The sequence below is a fragment of the Palaemon carinicauda genome, chromosome 23 (assembly GCF_036898095.1).
Source record: "Palaemon carinicauda isolate YSFRI2023 chromosome 23, ASM3689809v2, whole genome shotgun sequence".
Lineage (NCBI taxonomy): Eukaryota > Metazoa > Arthropoda > Malacostraca > Decapoda > Palaemonidae > Palaemon > Palaemon carinicauda.
Genome location: NC_090747.1, coordinates 104,948,737 through 104,974,094, shown reverse-complemented (window position 1 = coordinate 104,974,094; position 25,358 = coordinate 104,948,737). Strand labels below are relative to the sequence as shown.

The window sequence follows — 25,358 nt, the reverse complement described above, 5'->3', positions numbered from 1 at the left end:
ATTAAACAGTTGTACCGAGACAGTTCACGAGGAAGATTGCTTCCATTAAAACAATCGCTTGTTTACCTGGACTTCCGAAAATCATCTAGAACATATCCAAATCAGTTATGGTACCTTAAAATTCACAGAAAATGTTTCTCCTTACTATATACCAATCTATTTAGCAATAACATAAAACATTGTATAATCAACTGAAATACAATAAGATTTCCAGAAATCAAGAAGGGTAAAATTACCTGGCATAGCTTTTGTAATATTAAAAATTATATTTTCCAAGGGAGGAGTCTCATGAAACAAACCACAGAAAAATTTGCATACAGTAAAATGATATAAAGTTAGAATATCTAGCATACCTGCACATCTTTCTTTAAAAGCTAATTTCTCAACATATCCAACACATAAAAGCCACAATTTCTCTTTTTCGCAGTGAATACCTGGAGCATTTCACTGGGAACTTCTCAAGCTATGATATTCTGGCTATTTTCTTCTTCCATGTGAAACCTTAGTGAATAAAATGTCTTCCAAGTTCAATAGACCGTTTTCATAACTGCATCACTGCTAGGACGATGTAACTTGGCTAAGTCCTTTATGGTGTTATGATGACCACACTTACGTGAAATTAACGCTTCAGTCTATGTTCTCATTGTTGTAATTTTAAACAATGATAAGGAAACCCATTCGTCATCCTCTCGTTACTGTCAAATCATTTTTGGAAGTGTCACACAAATATATCTAGAATACATTATACCATACTCTATATCCTTACATGTACAGAGCTACTTTTATCTTATTGAAAGACGTAATCTGATAGATAAACTACATTAGGCACATTACTTCAATATTGTTCAAAAAGGTGACCTGCAAAAAAGAAACATTTGTGCAATAAAATCAAAAACACTTTTGATTTTATACCTAACCACCTTTATCTAGAAGTGAAAAAACTGTACTGCAATAATGACAATGTATCAAATTACCTAACACGTGCAACCAGAGATGGTACAGTACTGTCCTCTATATAGGTAAAAAAAATTCAAATTAAATAAAAACATAGTTATTGCAAAACAAACTTAGTGTGTCTCGCAAATCCTTTATACAATGATGGTGATCAACAAAACAAATCAATTACCTTCTCGTGGAACAGCTTTTGTGAAACTCGGTTTTTGGGGGTTTAAAAAAAAAAAAAAAGTCTAATCAAAGCCTCCATCAAATGTACCAACTGCCACAAATGATTGAAAATTCCCTAATCACTCTTTAAAGGACACTTGTAATTGAATTGCCTTTCCAATCTCTTAAAACTATCATTTCAATATAACAAATTGCACACCGACTGATAAATACTCTGTAGTGACATTACTTGTTATTCTCCTTCGTGGTTCACATAAAGATATCTGCTATATATACAGTCATCCCTTAACATTCGTGAATTTGGTTATTCGGAATTCAACCACAATTCCGAAAAGTACAGTGACAGTGTTGGATATTCTCTGGATTTATAGTTACTATAAAATAATGAATACAAGAAAGCAATCACAGTCATATGAAGGCAACTAGAACATAGTTCCCTAACTGAAAAGATATACTGCGAAGTTAAAGCCATTAACACACAACGGCTTAAAACATTTCTTAATTGACCCTATCAGTCTCCTCAACCCTTGTAGAAGGGTACACTTCAAGTCATCAATGCTACATAACAGCAATACAAGATGAGGTCTTTCCTGATAAGATATAAAATCAATAGTACTATTCCCAGTTTTATAAAAGCAAATACAGGACAATATTCAGTTATACTGTACTCCAATAAGAATGAGTGGGCTGAGGAGATTGACACTGGTGTATAAAAGTAAATTTTTCATGCCCTTGTGTAATAATGACGTTTAGCCTTTTATTTACGGTGTAGTCTACACTCGCTGAAAATCGACTGTGATTATTGTATTGGTACTTGCTGTTATATAAGATATATTATTGCTTCTATTTCTTTTCTGTCATTGCTAATGTACACAACGGTTCTTTTATTTAGTTATATATAGACATAGATGGTCCAGTATTGTATTAAGGGCCCCAACCTATGTAAATTTTCAACATTCTGGGGTGCAAGTTACCCATCTCCCCCCGAATGTTAAAGGGTGACTGTAATACCCTGTCGAATAAGAGGCCACAATTTTTCACCATGCTTAGAAATTTATTCTGTACTCATACCATAAATATATTAAAATCTAATTCCTATCAACAATTCCCAGATGTTTTTGGCCCTCAAATAGTAAGGATAACAACTTTGTGATATAAAACATTAGTATGACAGGACCCTGCCATCGATTTATAATCCCTTAATTGTAAAAATCCATTAGTTCTACATCTACACAGTGTATAGTGATGACAAGGGAAGACGGCACTCGTATTTCATTTCTCTAAGGCTCAAATTCTTGAAAATAAAAGTGAGATTTCTAGTGAGTGATTTCCATGAAGACTATACAGCGTACTCTGGTGTTTACCAGCTACAAAACAATAACTTGGATAGAAAATTGGTGAGGAACTCCTCCACTCTCCATAAAAGATTATACAGTAGTACCATACAGTGTAAAAGGAAGCAAAGAAAATAAAATAAAATAGTTTCAAAATACCGAGGTCAGGAAGAGACATTAAGACTAAATAAGATCATAGATTTTGTCTGCAAGATTTTAAGTACATTGATTACCATACTCGGCCATCTCACAATTTTTTCCGAATCTAAACCAAAGAACTATATACAGGTCCCTAGAGTCCAGCAGTGCCCCCCCAAGAAAAACATCATGAAACAGCATTCAACTGACACAATGAGAATGCGCAACTCATTTCTCAAACGTATAATATATATAATCCATTCACACACATAGACATACACAGTCCTTGTCACAGTATTTGCAGAATTAACAAGCTCTTAAGATACTTGCAGTCTAGTAACAAGCCTGATTCAATATTGAAATATCCATAAAAAAGTGCAAATAATAATATTAAGAGTGACACTGAACAAATCTCCGAATGAATTAACAAAAACCATAGCGGTAACGAACCACTGTAAATAAGTATAAAACCGAAAATATGCGAGATGGAAAGTTTCGCTTAATACTTTTCAATTTGAGTGATTTTCTTCTCATCGTAACGCAAAATCATGTCTATTTATACTCGAGTAGACTGCATCATTGAAGATTTCCTCTCTCCTTTCATTTTAAATCTACTTTGAATGCAAATGTAAATACTGCAATTTAAACCATAAAAAAAAAGGGAAATTTTGTCATGTACTGTACCTTTCATGACTAATAGACGACAGTAGGAGATCACAACAGATATAATGGATATACATATCAATTTCAACAACAATGATAGTTTTCATAGTAAATTTTTACTAGGGACAATTGTGCATTTTAAAATGATACAGTACACTCAAACTCAGATTTGAAAGCTTCTGGAGAATATACTGAAACAAACCGACTACAAATAGGCAAGCATCTAGACTAAACAGGTAATGTAAAAACAGGAATTTCATTCAAACGAAAACTAAAAAATATAAACTTTTACAAGAATAGATTTATTCAATATCTTTGAAATGGCTTACGTGAATGACGCAACTGCACCTGCGATATTTAAAAAAAGGACTCTTCTGCGATTATTTACATGTGTGAATAACATACATACATACATACATACTTACGCACATACATATATACATACACATACAATGTGTGTACTTACTGTGTTACATCTTACACATATATTTATATTACCCATTAATAATTATGCACACATGATGTATACATAAAAGGTAGATGCAAATACAATGCGCATAAAACATGTAAAGGTTGCGTATGCAATTCATGTACGTGTCTATGTATGTAGATGTACGTGTACAATCAATATATACGTATTGTATATACACGTTTACAATTGTGTTTTCTTAGGCATATGTATATATGTATGTATGTTTGTATGCAGGCACATAGGTATAAATAAATAAGTATACATAAATATAAGTATGTATAATACATTAAAGCAAATAATCATTAATTCCATGTAGATCCAGCAACTTAGGTGACTTTAATATGTACGTATATGAGCACATACCAAAAACATGTACAGTACCTTGCATACGTGTGTGCGGGCGCGTGTGTGCGTATAGAATTTCCTGAAGAGCCTCTATTAAAAGTTGGGAGTTTACAATCAACTGAGAATATTTCTACCTGTAAAATAATACTTTGGGAAAAAATAAAATATACTGTACGTATTTACAAATACAAAAACAGCAATCTAAGTAATCTCAAATTATTACATGTGTACTTTTTGTGATATACTTTATTTGCTAAAACATTAAAAAAGAAATGAAAGAAAATGAAGAGAAAACATGAAAATAAAACAGAGGATCTATTAAAAGTTTATAATGTACTAAAGAATCAAAACATAAATGCATAGGTAAACATGAGAATAATTAATGCAAAATGAATGTTTCTAAGATTAATGATGCCCAGTAAATATAGGACAATTCCCCAGTTGTTTTTGTCTTTCTGTCAAAGATAACACAAACAACACAAGAATCCTACCGTCATCCGTACGGAGACAGTACAATAATATTCTAGGCACAGAGAGATGCTTCATTTTCTTCTGCTTCCGACCAACTTTTTCTCTCCAAATATTATTGTTCTACGAACAAAGCTCTTAAAGACTTACTTCTTGGGCATCGACCGCTGCTGATTTGGAAGCTTAGAGCGGTTCTGACTTAAGCCACTATACTGATATTTAGCTTTCTTTTCAGATGGTTTTAAAATCTGGAAAGAAAAAATGGAATTAACAGGAGTCTTTGGATAGCTTTAATTTTGTCATTCGTTCAAGATTAATTCCCTAAGTTTAGAAAAGAGACTTAAAGTTCCAGATATGCCAATGCCCTTTGTATCATTAAAATTATAAAGTGAAATATATAACAGTATTCATCATCCTCATCTCCTACGCCTATTGACGCAAAGGGACTTGGTTAAATTTCCCCAGTCGTCTCTATCTTGAGCTTTTAATTCAATACTTCTCCATTACTCATTCCACAGATCAACTGCCTGGTAGTTGATCTTACTAGAATAACAGTATTAAAGACTAAAATTTCTCTTTAAAGACGATAAACGTATAAGATTCATCTACATGCTAGATGCACCCTTTTGCCCAATTATGTATTCATCAATGTCCCTGCTTTCACTCTTCACTCATTTTTGCCACCTATTTATGTGAAGGTTAACATGAATGTTGCTTCTGTGGAATGGTAAGAGTGAACTCAGAGAAGGCCTTATGCCACTACCATGCCCTAAACCTTAATCCTCAATAATTTGCCCTCGTCTTCTTGTAATTCTTATTCTCCTCCAGCTAGCTTTCTCTAGTCATCTCATATTTTTACTTTCCTTGTTATATAATTATCTAGTTTAACCTACACTTATTAAGATTGCTGTTACAATTTTTAGTCTTGCAGTTTAGCTCAATTGAATTCCATGACTTTCTTTCTTCTTCCATTAGTAACATATCAATATTAAGTTAAAGCTAATAACACTTACCTGAAAAGAACAGAGTAATGTTTCATCGACCGACATCATTCCCCCAGCGTTATCAAATTCGCCACAATAATTGGGGGCAGAAAATAATGTTACCAACTGGCGTTTAGCAAAGAACTCGTAGCCATCCTCTACAACCTGAAAATATTTTCAACTTTATTAGTGAATTATATTCCTGATGAACTTACAAAAATTTTATTTTCATAAGACCAAATACATTTACAGTAACACCATACTAATATAATTTCTACAGTAATTCATTCATAAGGCAGGTATACAAAAAGATATTGTGAATACAGGATGGAGATGTTGGCAGCCTGTCATCTGGCATGATATCTCTATATTGTTATTTCCCCAACAATCCTACCTGGTTTATAAATGACCAGTGCATTAGACTAGTTTCTTCTCAGGAGAAATTGAAATACTATTTAAGCCATTACAACAACTAATCACAATACTGTTTGTATCAATCTAAGTACCGTATACTGCTCTAAATTTGACTGTTTTTAGTTTTCAAATTCTATTTGGGAAGTTCTGATTATTAATACCAAATTAGCAGCGGTAATAAACAGGATGTGGAGAACATTTTCACTATGAAACATTTTTTCTCCACAATTGACCTCAATTTTACATTTCTGAAGCTAAATAAACATCTTGAGTTGCTATGTACATCAGCATTTAGCCATAAAAAAATCATTACCTGATGTGCTCTGCATATCAAATCCAAGTCGTGACGATTCAGGAATTTGCTAACGACATCGGCACCGAAGATAAAAGACACTCCTCTGTCATTTTCACCCCAACCTGAGACTTCCTTATCTGGGTCTGACCATAGAAGGTCACATAAAAGACCTGCGGGAAAAAAAACATTAATAATGACACGTCCAAGGAAGAGAATTATAGTCTCTCAAGTTTTAGCAAAGGGCTACTTACAATCCTAAACACATTTCACATAAGAACCTAACTTGAATCCTACACACGTTTCATATAAGAACCCAACTTAAGGCATAACATTATCCATGCAATTGCAAATATGAAGCGTCTACTTGAAACGGTAAGAGGATAATTATAAAAGTACCAACCTGTATCTGGAACATCTGTTGGTCTCATGATTCGACGAATTTGTTCCATACTTTGTAAGTCTGGACTTAAACCTCCATGGCAACAGAATATTTTTTCATCAATGATGGCTGCGATAGGTAAACAATTGAAACAGTCTGTAAAAGTTTTCCAGAGTTTTGTACCGTATCTCCTACGACCTGCAAAGGTGTTTGAATTTGGTATCAGTGGCGATGAAACTCAAAATTTCAACAAATCAAATGATTCCTTGTAACTAAAATAACTACATAAATTTGTACTTCTTCCTACTTCCAATATCAATATCATAAAGTAACTAAAAATGGTTTGATTAAATTGATTAAGAATTTGGCAATTTCTTACTTTCAAAAGAAATCAACACTTTTATGCACTGAAATAAGCAAGCCATAGCTAGTATTAGAATAAAAATATTACCTTCAATTTATTTTCATTTAGAAGTTTACTCAAACCATGAAATCACATTTCTCAGGTTTCACAAGGCTTGCAAAAGAGGTGTAAATTGGAGCAAAGTTTACACTACAGAAATTGGACGGCTAAGAGACCAAAAACAATGTATGAAAAGTAAATCAGAAAGACCACTGCAAAGAACCAATTTTGTACACAGTGCGCCACACAAGTCACACTGCAGGTAGTAAATATGTTCTTTACATGTCTGAGTTAATAAGTGAACTTACCACCAAAGAAAATAAAGACGTTTCATACTCACATTCATCATAAAACCCATAGATTCTGTTGATCGACGCACACTCGTGATTACCACGTAATAAGAAAAAGTTCTCTGGATATTTGATCTTATATGCTAATAAGAGGCATATAGTCTCTAAAGACTGTTTACCACGATCAACATAGTCTCCCAGAAAGAGGTAGTTCGACTCGGGAGGAAAGCCACCGTACTCAAAAAGTCGTAACAAGTCTGTGTACTGACCGTGAATATCACCTGAAAACACATAAAATATTATTAGTTTTTTTTAGAGATATTTTCTTCATTCTTGAATGTCAAATATTATTCGGTTATCTTTACGAAACATTTAAGCTTTCACGCCACGATGACATAATAGCAACACAGTCTCCAAGAAAAAATATACTTGTACATACATACATATACCACGGCACTTTCCCCAATTTTGGGGGGTTGCCGACCTCAACAAATGAAACAAAAATAAAAAAAATAAATAATAAAAGGGGACCTCTCCCCTTTACGATCCTTGTATCATAAACAAATAGTTGATGAAGCATTTTCAATCAAATAGTTATAAATAATGTCCATGAAAATGTTGTTATGTCAATATGTTCAAATACAAACTAGTCATTTACACAGAATAGCATAAAAACTCTGAGTTTATATAAAGCCCTATATTACTGTACTATACAGTATTACCATTCCTTGAAAAAGTTTAATGAAACAAAGTAAATACTTCTGACTCTCCAAGATAATTTGCTCTCCATAAATAGATTAGTTTCTCTGTAATAAATTACAATACGGTAAAATCTTACCGATTATACACGATGTACTATAAAAGTTAAATACTGTATTCCTACTAAGATTTTTATGGAATATTTTTTTTCAAAACTTGATATTTCTGACAACTTATTTATTAGGTGTTTCCAAAAGTTAATATTTCTTATCTGCTGAAAATTGAAAAGCACTATCCCACAAAACATATTAACTACTAAGTATTATTATGCATTCAGAATGGAACTAGTAGGTTTTTCATCAACTACCCATATATGTGAGGGTGACCGATCATTTCAATGTTCAGTCCAACAACAATTGGATTTAACATCTAAAATGTTTCATGTCAAATTTACCATTCCATAAAATATATATAGCAAGAAAACAACAGACAAGTAGACTACCTAACTCTGTCCAACTGTCAAAGATTCCCAACTCCAAACCTTCAGCAGGTGAAAAGGGACAAACGAAAAAACAGGAATCTGGTCCAAAATTACAGAAGATACTAGAGGCCTATTCCTGTTGCATCTCCTAGTGTTTAAGTTGCTTGGGACAATCTCAATATCAAGGAATCTGACACTCATGTGGGAGGGAAATGTATTGACCGGCACAAGGGCTGAACTAGGAGATGTTTCGGGTCATCTTCCTCGTTACAGGTTGTCTGAAGGATGCGTTGCGTAGACGGGAGACATACATTGGTGGTTCACAAGAAGCATGTCTAGATGTTGGTCACACCCTGGGGGAGCAAGAACAAGTGGCCCATTCATCCGAAGTTCGTTTAGATGATGTGTGACTATTGCAAGACAAGTGGTCGACAGAAGAGAGCTTAAAAGAAGCGCTACTGGGCAAAGCACGTCCAGGAAAGCAAGCATAGCGATGAACTCGAGATGCAGCATGATCAGCGTGTTCACTTCGTTCCCGAGAGCTGCATGCTGAAGACTACTGCCTGATGGTTGCACACCTTGAAGAATAGCACATAGGACTTGTATCTTGTCAATGTACGCTTGTAGAAAGGGCGTGTAGGATTAGAGCGTATAGAGCGAGTGCGTACAGGCGAGGAGCATCCTGGCAAGGTGCGTCTTGTTGAGGTAAGCTCACAGGGTGAAGCTCGTTGGGGAGAGTCATGCTTGTAGCTTGAGGCTCAATGGTAGTTCTTTGTTTGTAGAAGGCAGGATCACAGGTTGAGGCCTGGCGAGAGTCGGAGTAGCGAGGTGATCTTTGGCAAGGTGTGTGAGGCAGAGACGCATCGAAGAGGGGCATCTCTCGGAAGCCTACAGGGGGCGAGTCTACGATCCTCCATAGGAGAGGAAAGATCTGACTGAGGTTGACATGCAACCCTGTGGGCATAATCTGAAGAGCTAGAATCTAAAGGGGAAGCCCTTCGGACATAGAAAGGGGCATACACTTGTTACCTGGGTCTTGAATCCTCCAACTTTTGGTGAGAAGATGAAGGACGTTGCTGATGGGAAGATTTCCTAGGTGAAACTTACCCTTCCAGACCCTCTTAGGGTGGAAAAGAGGACCCTGCAGGAGGAGGCTTCTGCTGGTTCTTAAGGTGATCCTTCAAAGGAGAACCAGTTAACCCACAAGTGCCACAGCAATCATAGGACATCAAACATCTGAAAAGGTAATGGCTCACCCAGAAGAGGAGGAGCTTTCGTTTCTCTAAGGGAATCGGAGGGACCCCCTTTCCCCAGGGATTGCCCTGGTTTTCTTCTTCGATCACCCCCTGGAGGAGGACCAAGGAGAAGTAACAGAAGGGAGAGTACTAGGGGAAGAATCCCTCTTTGACTTTTTCCTCTTCTGCCATACTAAATCCATTGGGAGGCCGACCACTCGCACCATTTAGCACATGGCGACCCCAGGCTGCAGGAGTGTCCTCTACAGGAGGGGCAAAGTGCATGAGGATCCATTTCCTTAAAACTCATAAGGTACTGCAGGTATTCAGTGGTACCCCAGGACATGTTTGCATGTATGTTGTCATCCTAAAACATACAAACACTCGCTAGAAGTATAAGCGAAAGAAAGAATTACAGTAGTAAGTTTTCTCATCAACAGCTAGAATCAAAGTGAATTGTCTATCAGGAAGCAGGGAAGCAGTTGCCTTCCAGATATTGGGCCTGGCAGTTCTTGTTGTTTACACCCTTTTTAATCTTTTAACTGTTGTATTCCAACTTGAACTATTATCATTCTCCTATGTAAGGCACAAAGATTTGTATAGTGTGTGGGAACAAACACACAATTCATAAACATACTGGAAAAAAAAAGGAAAAAATAAAGTTTGCCAAAATTCCAACCAGCGGGAACATCTGTTCTCACTAATGGTTATATTGTAATGGTTTATCAGTGAGCCAGCAGGGGAGGAGGGGGGTTACACCCCCGCCACCGACAGGTAACTATCAGCCGATTGTTGACACCTCGTTATATTTTCTTAAATGCCGTATTCTAGCTCCGCTGATATCATTCTCATGTAAGGGACAAAGGTTTTTACATGTGTGGGAACAACTATGAATTTAAACTGTTTCAAACTATGAGACATGAGTACAAATACATAACTTTAATTTATAAATATGTAATGTACAGTATATGGAGTTATAGAAACTTTTATACATAAATGTACAGTAAATAAATCACAGACAGTAGATCATTCATATCAGTTTCTTACCACAAATTTTAAGGGGAGCTTCTAGCTCCAGTAATATTGGCTGTTGTAGAAAAATTTCCCTGGACTTTAAACAGAGGCCTCGAACTTCGGCCTCTGTCATTTGTACAGTTTTCCCTGGACGGCATCCTCGAACTGTTGGGAAGAAAGTAAATATAAATTAAATACCGTACCCTTTCAAGAACTTTGTATCATAGAATAAAAATAATATCAAACTAATGCAGTTAACCCTTTTACCCCCAGGCTCTTTGGAAATTTCCAACCCTTAACCACCGAGGGGTTATTTTTTCCCCAGCACATTTTGCAGTATATTTTTTTTAAATTGCTCTAACAGTCTTAATTTTTGTCATAGAGAGGTCAGGTTGGTCTCATTCTCTTGGAAAATGCCTGAATTTTTTCAAAAAATTATAAAAAATATGAAAAAAAAAATTTGTATAGCATTTTTTTGCAAGGACGTACCGGTACGTCCATGGGGGTAAAGGGATGGGTTTTGTGAAACGTACCAGTACGTCCTTTGGGGGTAAAAGGGTTAAGAAAGTTGCTGGAACCAGTCAAAAAATTTCAGAGGTGACAAGGACTGTAGGGGCTGGAATGTTTATCACCCTACAGCCTACAATTTTACAAAGGTATTTACTGTAAGTTAAGCATACTGAACACTACCAAAGGATCTTAAAATTACAGTTCTGCCTTCCATCTCTGAAAGTGTAAAGAATATCCTTATACTGTAAACACTAAATCCCATAAACAATGAACCATCTCAAAATACATAAGAAACAAATTCAATTAATGTTTTATAAGACTTCTAAGTAAGTTTTGTAGTACCTAGAGAAAAAGGATACAGTACTGTATTTAAAAACTTATTTCCTCTATTTCTTTCAAATGTATCAATACAGTACATCCAAATTTTGTCAAAAATCCCAGCAACATTACTCACTCTTCAAAGAGGGATACCAATAATCACATACTGTGTGCCTTTTATGGTCCACTGTAAAAGGTACAACAGGTCTTTTCGCAACATCCCCTTAGCACTAGTTGCGGTGCGTTCTATCTTTTTACCTTTCATCCATTTGCCTGGATCTCTTCCTGGCAAGATGAAAGATAGAAAATATTTCCAAGTGCTGTATTTTACATGGAAGGCAATTCAGATGTAAGAAGCCTTCTTCACGTCACAAAACCAGTTCAGTGTAAGTAACGGCACTTCCACTTTAGCTTTGCAGACTAGGGAAATCATGCAGTAAACCCAATGATCTTTATGATGAATAAAAAACAGGCTCACCGCAAAAACTAAGGATTTGTGGCAGAACTAAGGTGTAGAGAACAGATAATTTCCAAAGTAAGGCGCTTGTAAAAAAAAAAAAATGTCATTTTCCTTAGTAAAATAAATTTTTGAATATACTTACCCGGTGATCATGTAGCTGCAACTCTGTTGCCCGACAGAAAAAACCTACGGTCGGGATACGCCAGCGATCGCTATACAGGTGGGGGTGTACAACAACAGCGCCATCTGTCGAGTAGGTACTCAGGTACTTCTTGTCAACAAGAACCAATTTTCTCCTCGGTCCACTGGGTCTCTATGGGGAGGAAGGGAGGGTCCTTTAATTCATGATCACCGGGTAAGTATATTCAAAAATTTATTTTACTAAGGAAAATAACATTTTCCAATATTAATCTTACCCGGTGATCATGTAGCTGATTCACACCCAGGGGGGTGGGTGGAGACCAGCATACATGTTAACAATAGAAGCTAAGTATCCCGTATTTCATTTTAGCAGTTATTCAAAATAACAAACATAAAATAAATAAGTACCTGGTAAGGAAGTCGACTTGAACAATTACTCTGCCTTTTAAGTACGTCTTCCTTACTGAGCCTAGCGATCCTCTTAGGATGCTGAGCGACTCCTAGGTGCTGAAGTATGAAGGGCTGCAACCCATACTAAAGGACCTCATCACAACCTCTAATCTCGGCGCTTCTCAAGAAAGAATTTGACCACCCGCCAAATCAACCAGGATGCGAAAGGCTTCTTAGCCTTCCGTACAACCCAAAAACAACAATAAAAAGCATTTCAAGAGAAAGATTAAAAAAAGGTTATGGGATTATGGGAATGTAGTGGGTGAGCCCTCACCTACTACTGCACTCGCTGCTACGAATGGTCCCAGGGTGTAGCAGTTCTCGTAAAGAGACTGGACATCTTTAAGGTAAAATGATGCGAACACTGACTTGCTTCTCCAATAGGTTGCATCCATTACACTCTGCAGAGATCTGTTCTGTTTGAAGGCCACTGAAGTAGCGACAGCTCTAACTTCATGTGTCCTTACCTTCAGCAAAGCATGGTCTTCCTCATTCAGATGAGAATGGGCTTCTCTAATCAAAAGTCTGATGTAATAAGAGACTGCGTTCTTTGACATCGGTAAAGCAGGTTTCTTAATAGAACACCATAAAGCTTCTGATTGTCCTCGTAATGGCTTTGTACGTCTTAAATAGTACTTAAGAGCTCTTACTGGGCAAAGTACTCTCTCTTGTTCGTTTCCAACCAAGCTGGACAGACTTGGAATCTCGAACGATTTGGGCCAAGGACGAGAAGGGAGCTCGTTTTTAGCCAAAAAACCAAGCTGTAAGGAACATGTAGCCGTTTCAGATGTAAATCCTATGTTCCTGCTGAAGGCGTGTATCTCACTGACTCTTTTAGCTGTTGCTAAGCAAACGAGGAAAAGAGTCTTCAAAGTGAGATCTTTAAAAGAGGCTGATTGAAGCGGTTTGAACCTTGCTGACATCAGGAACCTTAAAACTACGTCTAAGTTCCAACCAGGTGTGGCTAACCGACGCTCCTTTGAGGTCTCAAAAGACTTAAGGAGGTCCTGTAGATCTTTGTTGGTGGAAAGATCTAAGCCTCGGTGGCGGAAGACTGCTGCCAACATGCTTCTGTAACCTTTGATCGTAGGAGCTGATAGGGATCTTACATTCCTTAGGTGTAAAAGGAAGTCAGCTATCTGCGTTACAGAGGTACTGGTTGAGGATACTGAATTTGCCTTGCACCAGCTTCGGAAGACTTCCCATTTTGACTGGTAGACCTTGAGAGTGGATGTCCTCCTTGCTCTGGCAATCGCTCTGGCTGCCTCCTTCGAAAAGCCTCTAGCTCTTGAGAGTCTTTCGATAGTCTGAAGGCAGTCAGACGAAGAGCGTGGAGGCTTGGGTGTACCTTCTTTACGTGTGGCTGACGTAGAAGGTCCACTCTTAGAGGAAGAGTCCTGGGAACGTCTACTAGCCATTGCAGTACCTCGGTGAACCATTCTCTCGCGGGCCAGAGGGGAGCAACCAACGTCAACCGTGTCCCTTCGTGAGAGGCGAACTTCTGCAGTACCTTGTTGACAATCTTGAACGGGGGGAACGCATACAGGTCTAGATGGGACCAATCCAGAAGAAAGGCATCTACGTGAACTGCTGCTGGGTCCGGAATCGGTGAGCAATAATTTGGGAGCCTCTTGGTCATCGAGGTAGCGAACAGATCTATGGTGGGCTGACCCCACAGGGCCCATAGTCTGCTGCAAACATTCTTGTGAAGGGTCCACTCTGTAGGGATGACCTAACCCTTCCGGCTGAGGCGGTCTGCCATGACATTCATGTCGCCTTGAATGAACCTCGTTACAAGCGATATCTTTCGATCTCTTGACCAGGTGAGGAGGTCCCTTGCGATCTCGAACAACTTCCTCGAATGAGTCCCTCCTTGCTTGGAGATGTACGCCAAGGCTGTAGTGTTGTCGGAGTTCACCTCCACCACCTTGCCTAGAAGGAGGGACTTGAAGCTTCTCAAGGCCAAATGAACTGCCAGTAGCTCCTTGCAGTTGATGTGAAGTGCTCTTTGATCCGGATTCCACGTGCCCGAGCATTCCCGACCGTCCAGTGTCGCACCCCAGCCCGTGTCCGATGCGTCCGAGAAGAGAAGGTGGTCGGGGGTCTGAACAGCCAGTGGTAGACCTTCCTTGAGAAGAATGCTGTTCTTCCACCAAGTCAGTGCAGACTTCATCTCTTCGGATATAGGAACTGAGACCGCTTCTAGCGTCATGTCCTTTCTCCAGTGAGCAGCTAGGTGATACAGAAGGGGTCGGAGGTGGAGTCTCCCTAACGCGATGAACTGGTCCAGCGATGAAAGCGTCCCTATTAGACTCATCCACTGTCTGACTGAACATCGGTTCCTTTTCAGCATGCTCTGGATGCATTCTTGGGCGTGACTGATTCTGGGGGCCGACGGAAAAGCCCGAAAAGCTCGACTCTGAATCTCCATACCTAGATAGACTATAGTTTGGGATGGGACGAGTTGGGACTTTTCTATATTGACCAGGAGACCCAATTCCTTGGTCAGATCCATAGTCCATTTGAGATTCTCCAGACAGCGACGACTTGACGGAGCTCTTAAAAGCCAGTCGTCCAAATAGAGGGAGGCTCTGATGTCTGCCAAATGCAGGAATTTGGCAATATTCCTCATCAGTTTGGTAAACACTAGAGGTGCCGTGCTTAGGCCAAAGCACAGGGCTTGGAACTGGTAAACGACCTTTCCAAAGACGAACCTTAGGAAAGGTTGGGAGACTGGATGGACGGGGACGTGAAAGTACGCGTCCTTTAGGTCCAACGAGACCATCCAGTCTTCCTTCCTGACCGATGCTAGCACCGACTTCGTCGTCTCCATGGTGAACGTCTGCTTGGTGACAAAGGCATTTAGAGCACTGACGTCCAGCACCGGTCTCCACCCTCCTGTCTTCTTCGCTACTAAGAAGAGACGGTTGTAGAAGCCCGGGGATTGATGGTCCCGTACTATGACTACCGCTCCCTTTTGTAGCAAGAGAGACACCTCTTGCTGTAAAGCTAGCCTCTTGTCCTCCTCTCTGTACCTGGGAGAGAGGTCGATGGGAGTAGTTGCTAGAGGGGGCTTGCGCAAGAATGGAATCCTGTACCCCTCTCTGAGCAACTTAACAGACTGTGCGTCTGCACCCCTGTTCTCCCAGGCCTGCCAGTAGTTCTTGAGCCTGGCTCCCACTGCTGTCTGGAGAGGTTGGCAGTCAGACTCTGCCTTTTGAGGACTTGGAACCCTTCTTCTTTTTGCCACGTTGACTATCGGCACGGGTACCTCCTCTGCTGGAGGTTCTGCCACGAAAGGGCGGAATGAACCTAGACGCTGGTGTGTCCATCCTAGGTCTAGGCACGGAAGGTAAAGCTGTGACTTTACGTGCGGATGACGCCACCAGGTCATGGGTATCCTTCTGGATCAACGAGGCGGCAATCCCCTTGATCAGCTCTTCAGGAAAGAGACACTTGGAAAGCGGAGCAAACATCAACTCTGACTTCTGACATGGTGTGATCCCCGCCGACAAGAAGGAGCAAAGGTGATCTCGCTTCTTAAGAACTCCAGACACATACGAAGCCGCAAGCTCGCCAGACCCATCCCGAATGGCTTTGTCCATGCATGACATGATGAGCATGGCAGAGTCCTTATTCGAAGGAGAGGTCTTTCTGCTTAACGCTCCCAAACACCAGTCCAGGAAGTTGAAGATCTCAAAAGCACGAAAAACTCCCTTCAAAAGATGGTCCATGTCCGAAAAGGTCCAGCAAATCTTGGAGCGTCTCATAGCCAGTCTGCGGGGAGAGTCTACCAGACTTGAGAAGTCGCCCTAGGCAGAGGCAGGAACTCCCAAGCCGGGATCTTCTCCCGTGGCATACCAGACGCTAGATTTGGAAGCAAGCTTGGTCGGTGGAAAGATGAAGGATGTCTTCCCAAGTTGCTTCTTGGACTGCAACCACTCTCCCAGTACCCTTAAAGCTCTCTTGGATGAGCGCGCGAGTACGAGCTTCGTAAAGGCAGGGGCTGCTGACTGCATGCCTAAAGCGAACTCAGAGGGAGGTTGCAGACACAAACTGGTCCGGATACAACTCCTTAAACAGGGCAAGGACTTTTCTAAAGTCTAAGGAGGGAGGCGTAGTCTTGGGTTCCTCTATGTCGGAGTGTTGATCGTCCAAATGCGCAGCTTCGTCGTCATCAGAGACTCCTTCATCCGAATGCTGAGGAGGAAGCGGCAAAGGAGGAGAAGAAAGCTGAACGGCTGAATCCGGCAGCACGGGTGCATGCGTAGCTGCACTGGATCCAACATCATGCCGCTGCTGGTCAGTCTGAGAGCTGGCAACAACAAAAGCGGAGTGATGGTGCGTGGTGGGGACTGCCGTGGGTTGCGGAGACTGCCGCATTGCGTCAAAACACGGCAGCTTGACAGCACCTTCCCACTGCTGATGCGGTAGCTCACGCATGTCAACGGAGGGTGCCGCACGTCGGCTAACGTCAACATGCGTCTGGCAGGGTCGACTGCGCATCGGTGGTGGAGCTCTCACAGCCGGAGTGTGGGAGCAGGCAGCCGCAGTGTCTGCTGAGCGCACAACCGTGGCAGGTTGTAGGTTAACAGGTGCAGTGTCAACCTTCTCAGCACGATACTCCTGCATGAATGAAGCTAGCTGAGTCTGCATAGACTGCAGCATAGACCACTTAGGGTCTACAGCGGTTGGTGCGGCAACAGACGGAGTGATTGCCTGTTGCGGAACCACTCTACCTCTCTTGGGAGGTGTGCAGTCTTCGGAAGACTGCGGCGAGTCCGAACTGACCCAGTGGCTACACCTGGGCCGTTGGACTCGCTCGGAAGGGACCTTGCGCTTGAGAGGTCGTGAGACCTTGGTCCAGCGTTTCTGCCGAGAAACTTCTTCCACAGACGAGGAATGAATGGGCTCACTCGTCTGTTTGTGGATGGGACGATCTCTGCAAGATACGTCCGCAACCACTGAGGGTACATCCGTACGCTGATCAAGGCCTGTCGAACCCTTTGGTCCTTCGACATTGCTTCTCCCCTGGGCTTGGGAGCTTGCAAGAGGTCCCGGACTGGGAGGACGACTGGCACGAACAGATGCACCCTCATGCGTAACACTGACACTGACACTTTTCACCGCACTTGCACTCACTACACTTCCCACTGCACTTTTCTCCTTCAACTCTTTGACATCGGCCAAGAGTTGATTGCGGTCATTAGCTAATGACTCCACTCTGTCACCAAGAGCCTGAATGGCACGCATCATGTCCGCCATCGAGGGTTGCTGAGAGCTAGTAGAAGGGTCGGGAGTCACCACTACAGGGGAAGGAATAGGTTGAGGGGCATGGGGAGAGGAAAAATCAAAAGAGCGAGACGAACTCCTCCTGATCCTATCCTTCTCTAGCCTACGTGCATTCTTAAGGAATTCATTAAAATCGAATTCCAAAAGCCCAGCGCATTCCTCACATCGATCTTCCAATTGACAGGATTTACCCCTACAATTGGAACAAACGGTGTGAGGATCTATAGAGGCCTTCGGAAGACGCCTAGAACAGTCCCTAGCGCTACACTGCCTGTACTTGGGGACTTGAGTATGGTCAGACATCTTGAATTAGCCAAAGGGGGGAATCCAAAATCTATCCAAGTCGTCAACAAATAATCCAAATCTAATCAAAAAAGCTTGATAAGGTAATGATAATAACTCCTGTACAGCGAAAGCTAATATCTAGAGAGAATACATCACCAAATAGCGTGAAATCAACTCCAGAAACAACAGCGTATCAAGTAGGTCTTGCCGGTGGCACGACAGAGAGAAAATTGGTTCTTGTTGACAAGAAGTACCTGAGTACCTACTCGACAGATGGCGCTGTTGTTGTACACCCCCACCTGTATAGCGATCGCTGGCGTATCCCGACCGTAGGTTTTTTCTGTCGGGCAACAGAGTTGCAGCTACATGATCACCGGGTAAGATTAATATTGGAAATATTCAAATAACATGTTCTTGAGTATATTAAAAACTTCCAGTGTATAAATCTTAAAAAAATCCTAATCATCATCATTACAGGCTAAGGTACAGTAGTAGTTACATAATTAAATAAACAGATTGCTAAAAGTCCAAGGTCTCCAATAGGGAAACCCCCTCGATCCAGAAAAGAAATCAAGAAATACAGAACAAACTAGAAAACAATTTTAATTAATTATGATAAATAACAATGTTAAATCAAAAAATAACAGATTAACTTTGAAATTAGAGTTACGTCAACTTGCTCAGGAGCATTTGAATAAACATAGAACTTTTGAAGATCATTACACAATTAGGTCACAATAGGAATAAAACTTCTAGTATACTGTACAGAGAGTCCTCGGGTTATGACGGCCTGAAGTTACAATGATTCACAATTACGAACGGGCTCTCATAAGATAGTTAAAAAAAATCCTTGTAACTCTATTTCAAGCTATGAGGCTTGGCTCATTGATATAATGAACTACTTGCCCACACAGACAGCAACTAACACCAGGGAGTAGTGCATTATGCGTCATTTCACCATTAGCTTGCCCCCTTTGTTTAAGATAAGAATATCACAAATTTTAAGTAATTTGTATTTTTTCTAACAGTACTTACCTCGAACTACTTTCTTAGGAGGATCTGGGATCTCCTCATTTACCGACCAAGAATTTTGCGCAGTTCCCCCTCTCTCCGTTACCTTGTCGGGGCGGAAGGATACTCGCCCTGGGGCGACCCGGGGTCAGCGCATGAGGCTGCACTGTTAGAACGTCAGTAAGCGTATGTTTAAGTCCTCCTTGAACTCCTGTAAGATACTCGGGGTAGGATGGGTGGGCCATAACCCGAAAATAGTTCGAGGCAAGTACTGTTAGGAAAAATACAAATTACTTAAAATTTGTGATTTGTTCCAACACGGAGTACTTACCTCGAACAACTTTCTTAGGAGACTTATACCTTAGGAGGAGGGAGTGGCTTACAGTTCGGAATATCTCGTAACATCCTGGGGCACACGACCTAGATAGGAGACTAGGTCTAGACTGCCCAGTGGAGAAGTAGGAGAGCAGGGGAAAGCACGCAAAATGTTATTTTTATTAGTAAAATAAATTTTTGAATATACTTACCCGATAATCATGTAGCTGTCAACTCCGTTGCCCGACAGAATTCTATGGAGGGATACGCCAGCTATCACAATACTAGAAGGGGGTGTACTTACCAGCGCCACCTGTGGCCAGGTACTATAGTACTTCTTGTTGACACCTCCTCAATTTTTCCTCGGTCCACTGGTTCTCTATGGGGAGGAAGGGAGGGTCAATTAAATCATGATTATCGGGTAAGTATATTCAAAAATTTATTTTACTAATAAAAATAACATTTTTCAATATTAAACTTACCCGATAATCATGTAGCTGATTCACACCCAGGGGGGTGGGTGAAAACCAGTGTACAAGATTAAAGGATAGCTAAGTATCCCATATTTCATATAACAGTTATCTCAAATAACAATGAAATAATAAGTACCTGGTAAGGAAGTCGAACTGAACCGTTACTCTGCCTCTTTTTTAAGTTCGTCTTCCTTACTGAGCGCAGCGTTCCTCTTGGAGGCTGAATCAACTCAAAGGTGCTAAAGTATATAGGGCTGCAACCCCTACTAAAGGACCTCTACACAACCTCTAACCCAGGCGCTTCTCAAGAATGAATTGACCACCCGCCAAATCAAAAGGATGCGGAAGGCTTCTTAGCCTACCGTAACAACCATAAAAACAACAATAAAAGCATTCAAGAGAAAGGTTAAAAAAGGTTATGGGATTAAGGGAATGTAGTGGCTGAGCCCTCACCTACTACTGCACTCGCTGCTACGAATGGTCCCAGGGTGTAGCAGTTCTCGTAAAGAGACTGGACATCTTTAAGATAAAATGATGCAAACACTGACTTGCTCCTCCAATAGGTTGCATCCATTATGCTCTGCAGAGAACGGTTTTTATTAAAGGCCATCGAAGTAGCTACGGCTCTTACTTCGTGGGTCCTTACCTTCAGCAATGCAAGGTCTTCCTCCTTTAAGTGAGAATGGGCTTCTCTAATCAGAAGCCTTATATAATACGAAACCCCGTTCTTGGACATGGGCCTCGAAGGTTTCTTGATGGCACACCATAAGGCTTCTGACTGTCCTCGAATAGGTTTAGACCTATTAAGATAATACTTGAGAGCTCTGACAGGGCAAAGAACTCTCTCTAGTTCGTTACCTACCATGTTGGAGAGGCTAGGTATTTCAAACGATCTAGGCCAAGGACGTGAAGGAAGTTCGTTCTTTGCTAGGAATCCGAGCTGAAAAGAACATGTTGCAGATTCGGTCGTGAAACCAATGTTCTTGCTGAAGGCATGAACCTCACTGACTCTCTTAGCTGTTGCAAGGCAGACGAGAAAAAGAGTCTTGAGGGTAAGGTCCTTGAAGGAAGCTGACTGGAGAGGTTCGAACCTAGGTGACATAAGGAACCTTAAGACTACGTCTAGGTTCCAGCCTGGAGTGGAAAGACGACGCTCTTTAGAAGTCTCAAAAGACTTAAGGATGTCTTGAAGGTCCTTGTTGGAAGAAAGGTCCAAACCTCTGTGGCGGAGAACTGAAGCCAACATACTCCTGTACCCTTTAATCGTAGGGGCTGAAAGGGATCTCTCATTCCTAAGATGTAATAGGAAGTCAGCTATTTGGGTCACAGAGGTATTGGTAGAGGATACTGAATTGGCTCTACACCAGCTCCGGAAGACTTCCCACTTAGATTGGTAGACTCTACGAGTGGAAACCCTTCTTGCTCTGGCAATCGCACTGGCTGCCTCCTTCGAAAAGCCTCTAGCTCTAGCGAATCTTTCGACAGTCTGAAGGCAGTCAGCCGAAGAGCGTGGAGGTTTGGGTGCAACCTGTCTACGTGAGGTTGACGTAGAAGGTCCACTCTTAGAGGTAGAGTCCTGGGGATGTCGACTAGCCATTGAAGTACCTCTGTGAACCATTCTCTTGCAGGCCAAAGGGGAGCAACCAGCGTCAACCGTGTCCCTTCGTGCGAGATGAATTTCTGCAGGACTTTGTTTATTATCTTGAACGGTGGGAATGCGTAAAGGTCGAGATGGGACCAGTTCAGCAGAAAAGCATCCACATGAACTGCTGCAGGGTCTGGAACTGGGGAACAGTACAGCGGAAGTCTCTTGGTCATGGAGGTGGCAAACAGATCTATGGTAGGTTGACCCCACAAGGTCCAAAGTCTGTTGCACACACTCTTGTGGAGGGTCCATTCCGTGGGAATGACCTGATTCCTTCTGCTTAAGCGATCTGCTGAGACGTTCATGTTGCCCTGAATGAACCTCGTGACCAAAGTGAGGTTTTGACTTCTTGACCAAATGAGGAGGTCCCTTGCGATCTCGTATAGGCTCCTCGAATGGGTCCCTCCTTGCTTGGAGATGTAAGCCAAGGCTGTGGTGTTGTCTGAGTTCACCTCCACCACCTTGCCTAGCAGGAGGGACTTGAAGTTCAGCAGGGCTAAATGAACTGCTAGTAGCTCCTTGCAGTTGATGTGGAGCGTTCCCTGTTCCTCGTTCCACGTTCCCGAGCATTCCCGTCCGTTCAAGGTCGCACCCCAGCCCGAGTCCGATGCATCTGAGAAGAGATGAAGATTGGGGGTCTGAATAGCCAACGATAGGCCCTCCCTGAGAAGGAGATTGGTCTTCCACCACAAGAGAGTGGTCTTCATCTCTTTGGTGACTGGGATAGAGACTGCTTCGAGAGTCAACCCCTTGTCCCAATGAGCTGCAAGATGGAATTGAAGAGGGCGGAGGTGGAGTCTCCCTAGCTCGACGAACAGGGCCAGTGATGAAAGGGTCCCTGTGAGACTCATCCACTGTCTCACCGAGCAACTGCTCCTCTTCAGCATGCTCATGATGCAATCTAGGGCTTGGCTTATCCTTGGGGCCGATGGAAAAGCCCGAAAATCCTGACTCCGAATCTCCATTCCCAGGTACACAATGGATTGGGAGGGAATGAGCTGAGACTTTTCTATGTTGACTAACAGACCCAGTTCTTTGACTAACAGACCCAGTTCTCTGATTAAGTCCAAAGTCCAGTTGAGACTCTCCAGACAGCGACGACTCGTGGAGGCTCTCAACAGCCAGTCGTCTAAGTAGAGGGAGGCTCTGATGTCCGATAAGTGGAGGAATTTTGCTATATTCCTCATCAGATGCGTGAACACCATAGGAGCTGTGCTTAGGCCAAAACACAGGGCTTGGAATTGGTAGACAACCTTTCCAAAAACGAATCTCAGGAAAGGTTGGGAGTCTGGATGAATAGGAACGTGAAAGTAGGCATCTTTCAGGTCCAACGAGACCATCCAGTCCTCCTGCCTGACCGCTGCTAGGACCGACTTCGTCGTCTCCATCGTGAACGTCTGCTTGGTGACATACGCATTGAGCGCGCTGACGTCCAGCACCGGTCTCCAACCTCCTGTCTTCTTGGCCACCAGAAAGAGACGGTTGTAGAAGCCCGGGGATTGATGGTCCCGGACTATAACCACTGCCTTCTTCTGCACAAGTAGCGACACCTCCTGGTGCAACGCTAGCCTCTTGTCCTCTTCTTTGTAGTTGGGAGAGAGGTTGATGGGAGATGTGGTCAGAGGGGGTTTGTGGCAGAATGGAATCCTGTAACCCTCCCTCAGCCAACTGACAGACTGGGCGTCTGCACCTCTCTTTTCCCAGGCTTGCCAGAAGCTCTTGAGTCTGGCTCCTACTGCTGTCTGGAGATGCGGAGAGTCAGTTTTTTCCTTTAGAAGCCTTGGAACCTTTCCTAGACTTGCTCCTGGAAGAGTCTGGACGGGAGCTTCCTCGGCTGGGGGCTCTACCACGAAAGGGCGGTATGAACCTCGTAGCAGGAGTATCAGCCACTGGGGTGCGATAAGTCCTGGGGACTGAGGTAGCAACCTTAGTCTTACGAGCCGATGAGGCTACAAGATCATGTGTGTCCTTTTGTATCAGGGCAGCAGACAAGTCCTTAACCAGCTCTTCGGGGAAGAGGAACTTCGAGAGCGGAGCGAAAAGGAGTTGAGACCTTTGACAAGGTGTAATGCTGGAGGAAAGGAAGGTACATAGCTGTTCCCTTTTCTTAAGAACCCCTGACACAAACATCGACGCAAGCTCGCCAGATCCATCTCTAATGGCCTTATCCATGCAGGACATTAACAGCATGGCAGAATCCTTGTCCGCAGGGGAGGTCTTCTTGCTGAGGGCCCCCAGGCACCAGTCTAGGAAGTTGAACATCTCAAATGCTCTAAAAACACCCTTCAGGAAGTGATCAAGGTCTGAGAAGGTCCAGCAAACCTTAGAGCGCCTCATTGCTGTTCTACGAGGCGAGTCTACCAGACTTGAGAAGTCAGCCTGGGCAGAGGCAGGTACTCCCAAGCCTGGTTCCTCTCCTGTGGCATACCAAACGCCCGCTTTAGAAGTGAGCTTAGTCGGAGGAAACATGAATGAAGTCTTTCCAAGGTGTTGCTTAGTCTGCAACCACTCCCCTAAGATCCTTAACGCTCTCTTAGAGGACCTTGCTAGGACTAGCTTAGTATAGGTAGACTTAGCTGGCTGCATGCCCAGCGAAAACTCAGATGGCGGAGAGCGGGGAATAGCAGAGACAAAGGGGTCTGGGTATACCTCCCTAAACAGAGCCAAGACCTTACGAAAGTCAATAGAAGGTGGAGAAGACTTGGATTCATCCACGTCTGATGAGGGATCCAGGTGTGCCGCCTCATCATCAGACGCCTCATCACCAGAGTGTAGCGAAGAGATCGGAAAGGTATGCTGAACAGCAGAGTCAGCACGAGCTGGAACAACAATATTAGTGGTTTCCTCTTCAAGACTCTGTTGAGGGAACACCTGAGGCTCAGACTGCAAAGGCTGATCAAAAGAAGTAGCAGAAGGTAGGCGCATGGGTGGAGGAGGCTGACTCCTAGCATGAGTGACTGAACTCAAGGGTTGCGCTTGCTGAGCGGAAGGCGGATGCGCAGTAGCAAGTTCCTGAGGAACGAGTTGAGGTTCCTGAGGTGTGAGCTGAGCGCGATGAGGTAGTGGCTGCGCAGAACACAGTAATTGTCTCGCGAGTTGAGGCTCCTGAGGCGCAAGGCTAAGGTGTTGTGGTTGCCTTGAGGAGGCTTGAGCTCGCTGCAGCGAGAGCTGAGGAGACTGACTCATGGATGGGAGAGGTTGTTGTACCTCAAGAGAGTGTTGCCTCACTGGTGGAACTGCAAGTGGAAGCGGAGGAAGTAAGGAATGATCTTCCTGTTCCCATTGCTGAGGTTGCCTTAAGGAAGGCGGAGGGAGCTGCACACCACTGGAAACAGTAAACTCAGAACGTGCTAAGGTATTCTGAGGAGCCTCAACATCGTACGCCTGGCAGGCAGTACTGCGGTCAGGCGGAGCGATCGCAGGAGGAGGTGTAACCTGCTCAGCCTGACACTCACGCATCAAGACCGCAAGTTGTGACTGCATGGACTGCAGTAGAGTCAACTTGGGGTCGGCAGACACTAAGGTCTGCTGAGGTAAAGCCTTAACAGCAGAGATCTGTTGTGGCAGAACCTTACTCCTCTTAGGCGGAGTGCATTCAACTGATGACTGCGGCGAGTCAGAGCTGATCCAATGACTGCAGCCCGGTTGAGTTCTTGAGGTCTGGACTCTGCGTTTGAGTGGTCTCGAGACCTGAGTCCAGCGTTTCTTCCCTGACAAATG

At 42.5% G+C, this 25,358-nt stretch overlaps 1 protein-coding gene across 1 annotated transcript in view; it reads right to left on the bottom strand.

Moving 5' to 3' along the window:
• Positions 1–4,391: 4,391 nt before the first annotated feature.
• LOC137617338 (serine/threonine-protein phosphatase PP1-beta catalytic subunit) overlaps positions 4,392–25,358 on the bottom strand; it is a 32,658-nt gene continuing 11,691 nt past the window's right edge. Inside the window, exons 2-7 of the mRNA XM_068347361.1 lie at positions 10,772–10,903; positions 7,360–7,590; positions 6,638–6,814; positions 6,256–6,407; positions 5,559–5,693; positions 4,392–4,793 (exon numbers count right to left, since the gene is read on the bottom strand). Coding sequence (XP_068203462.1) covers positions 4,692–4,793; positions 5,559–5,693; positions 6,256–6,407; positions 6,638–6,814; positions 7,360–7,590; positions 10,772–10,903 — 929 coding nt within the window. The 3' untranslated portion in view covers positions 4,392–4,691. The remainder of the gene's footprint in view (positions 4,794–5,558; positions 5,694–6,255; positions 6,408–6,637; positions 6,815–7,359; positions 7,591–10,771; positions 10,904–25,358) is intronic.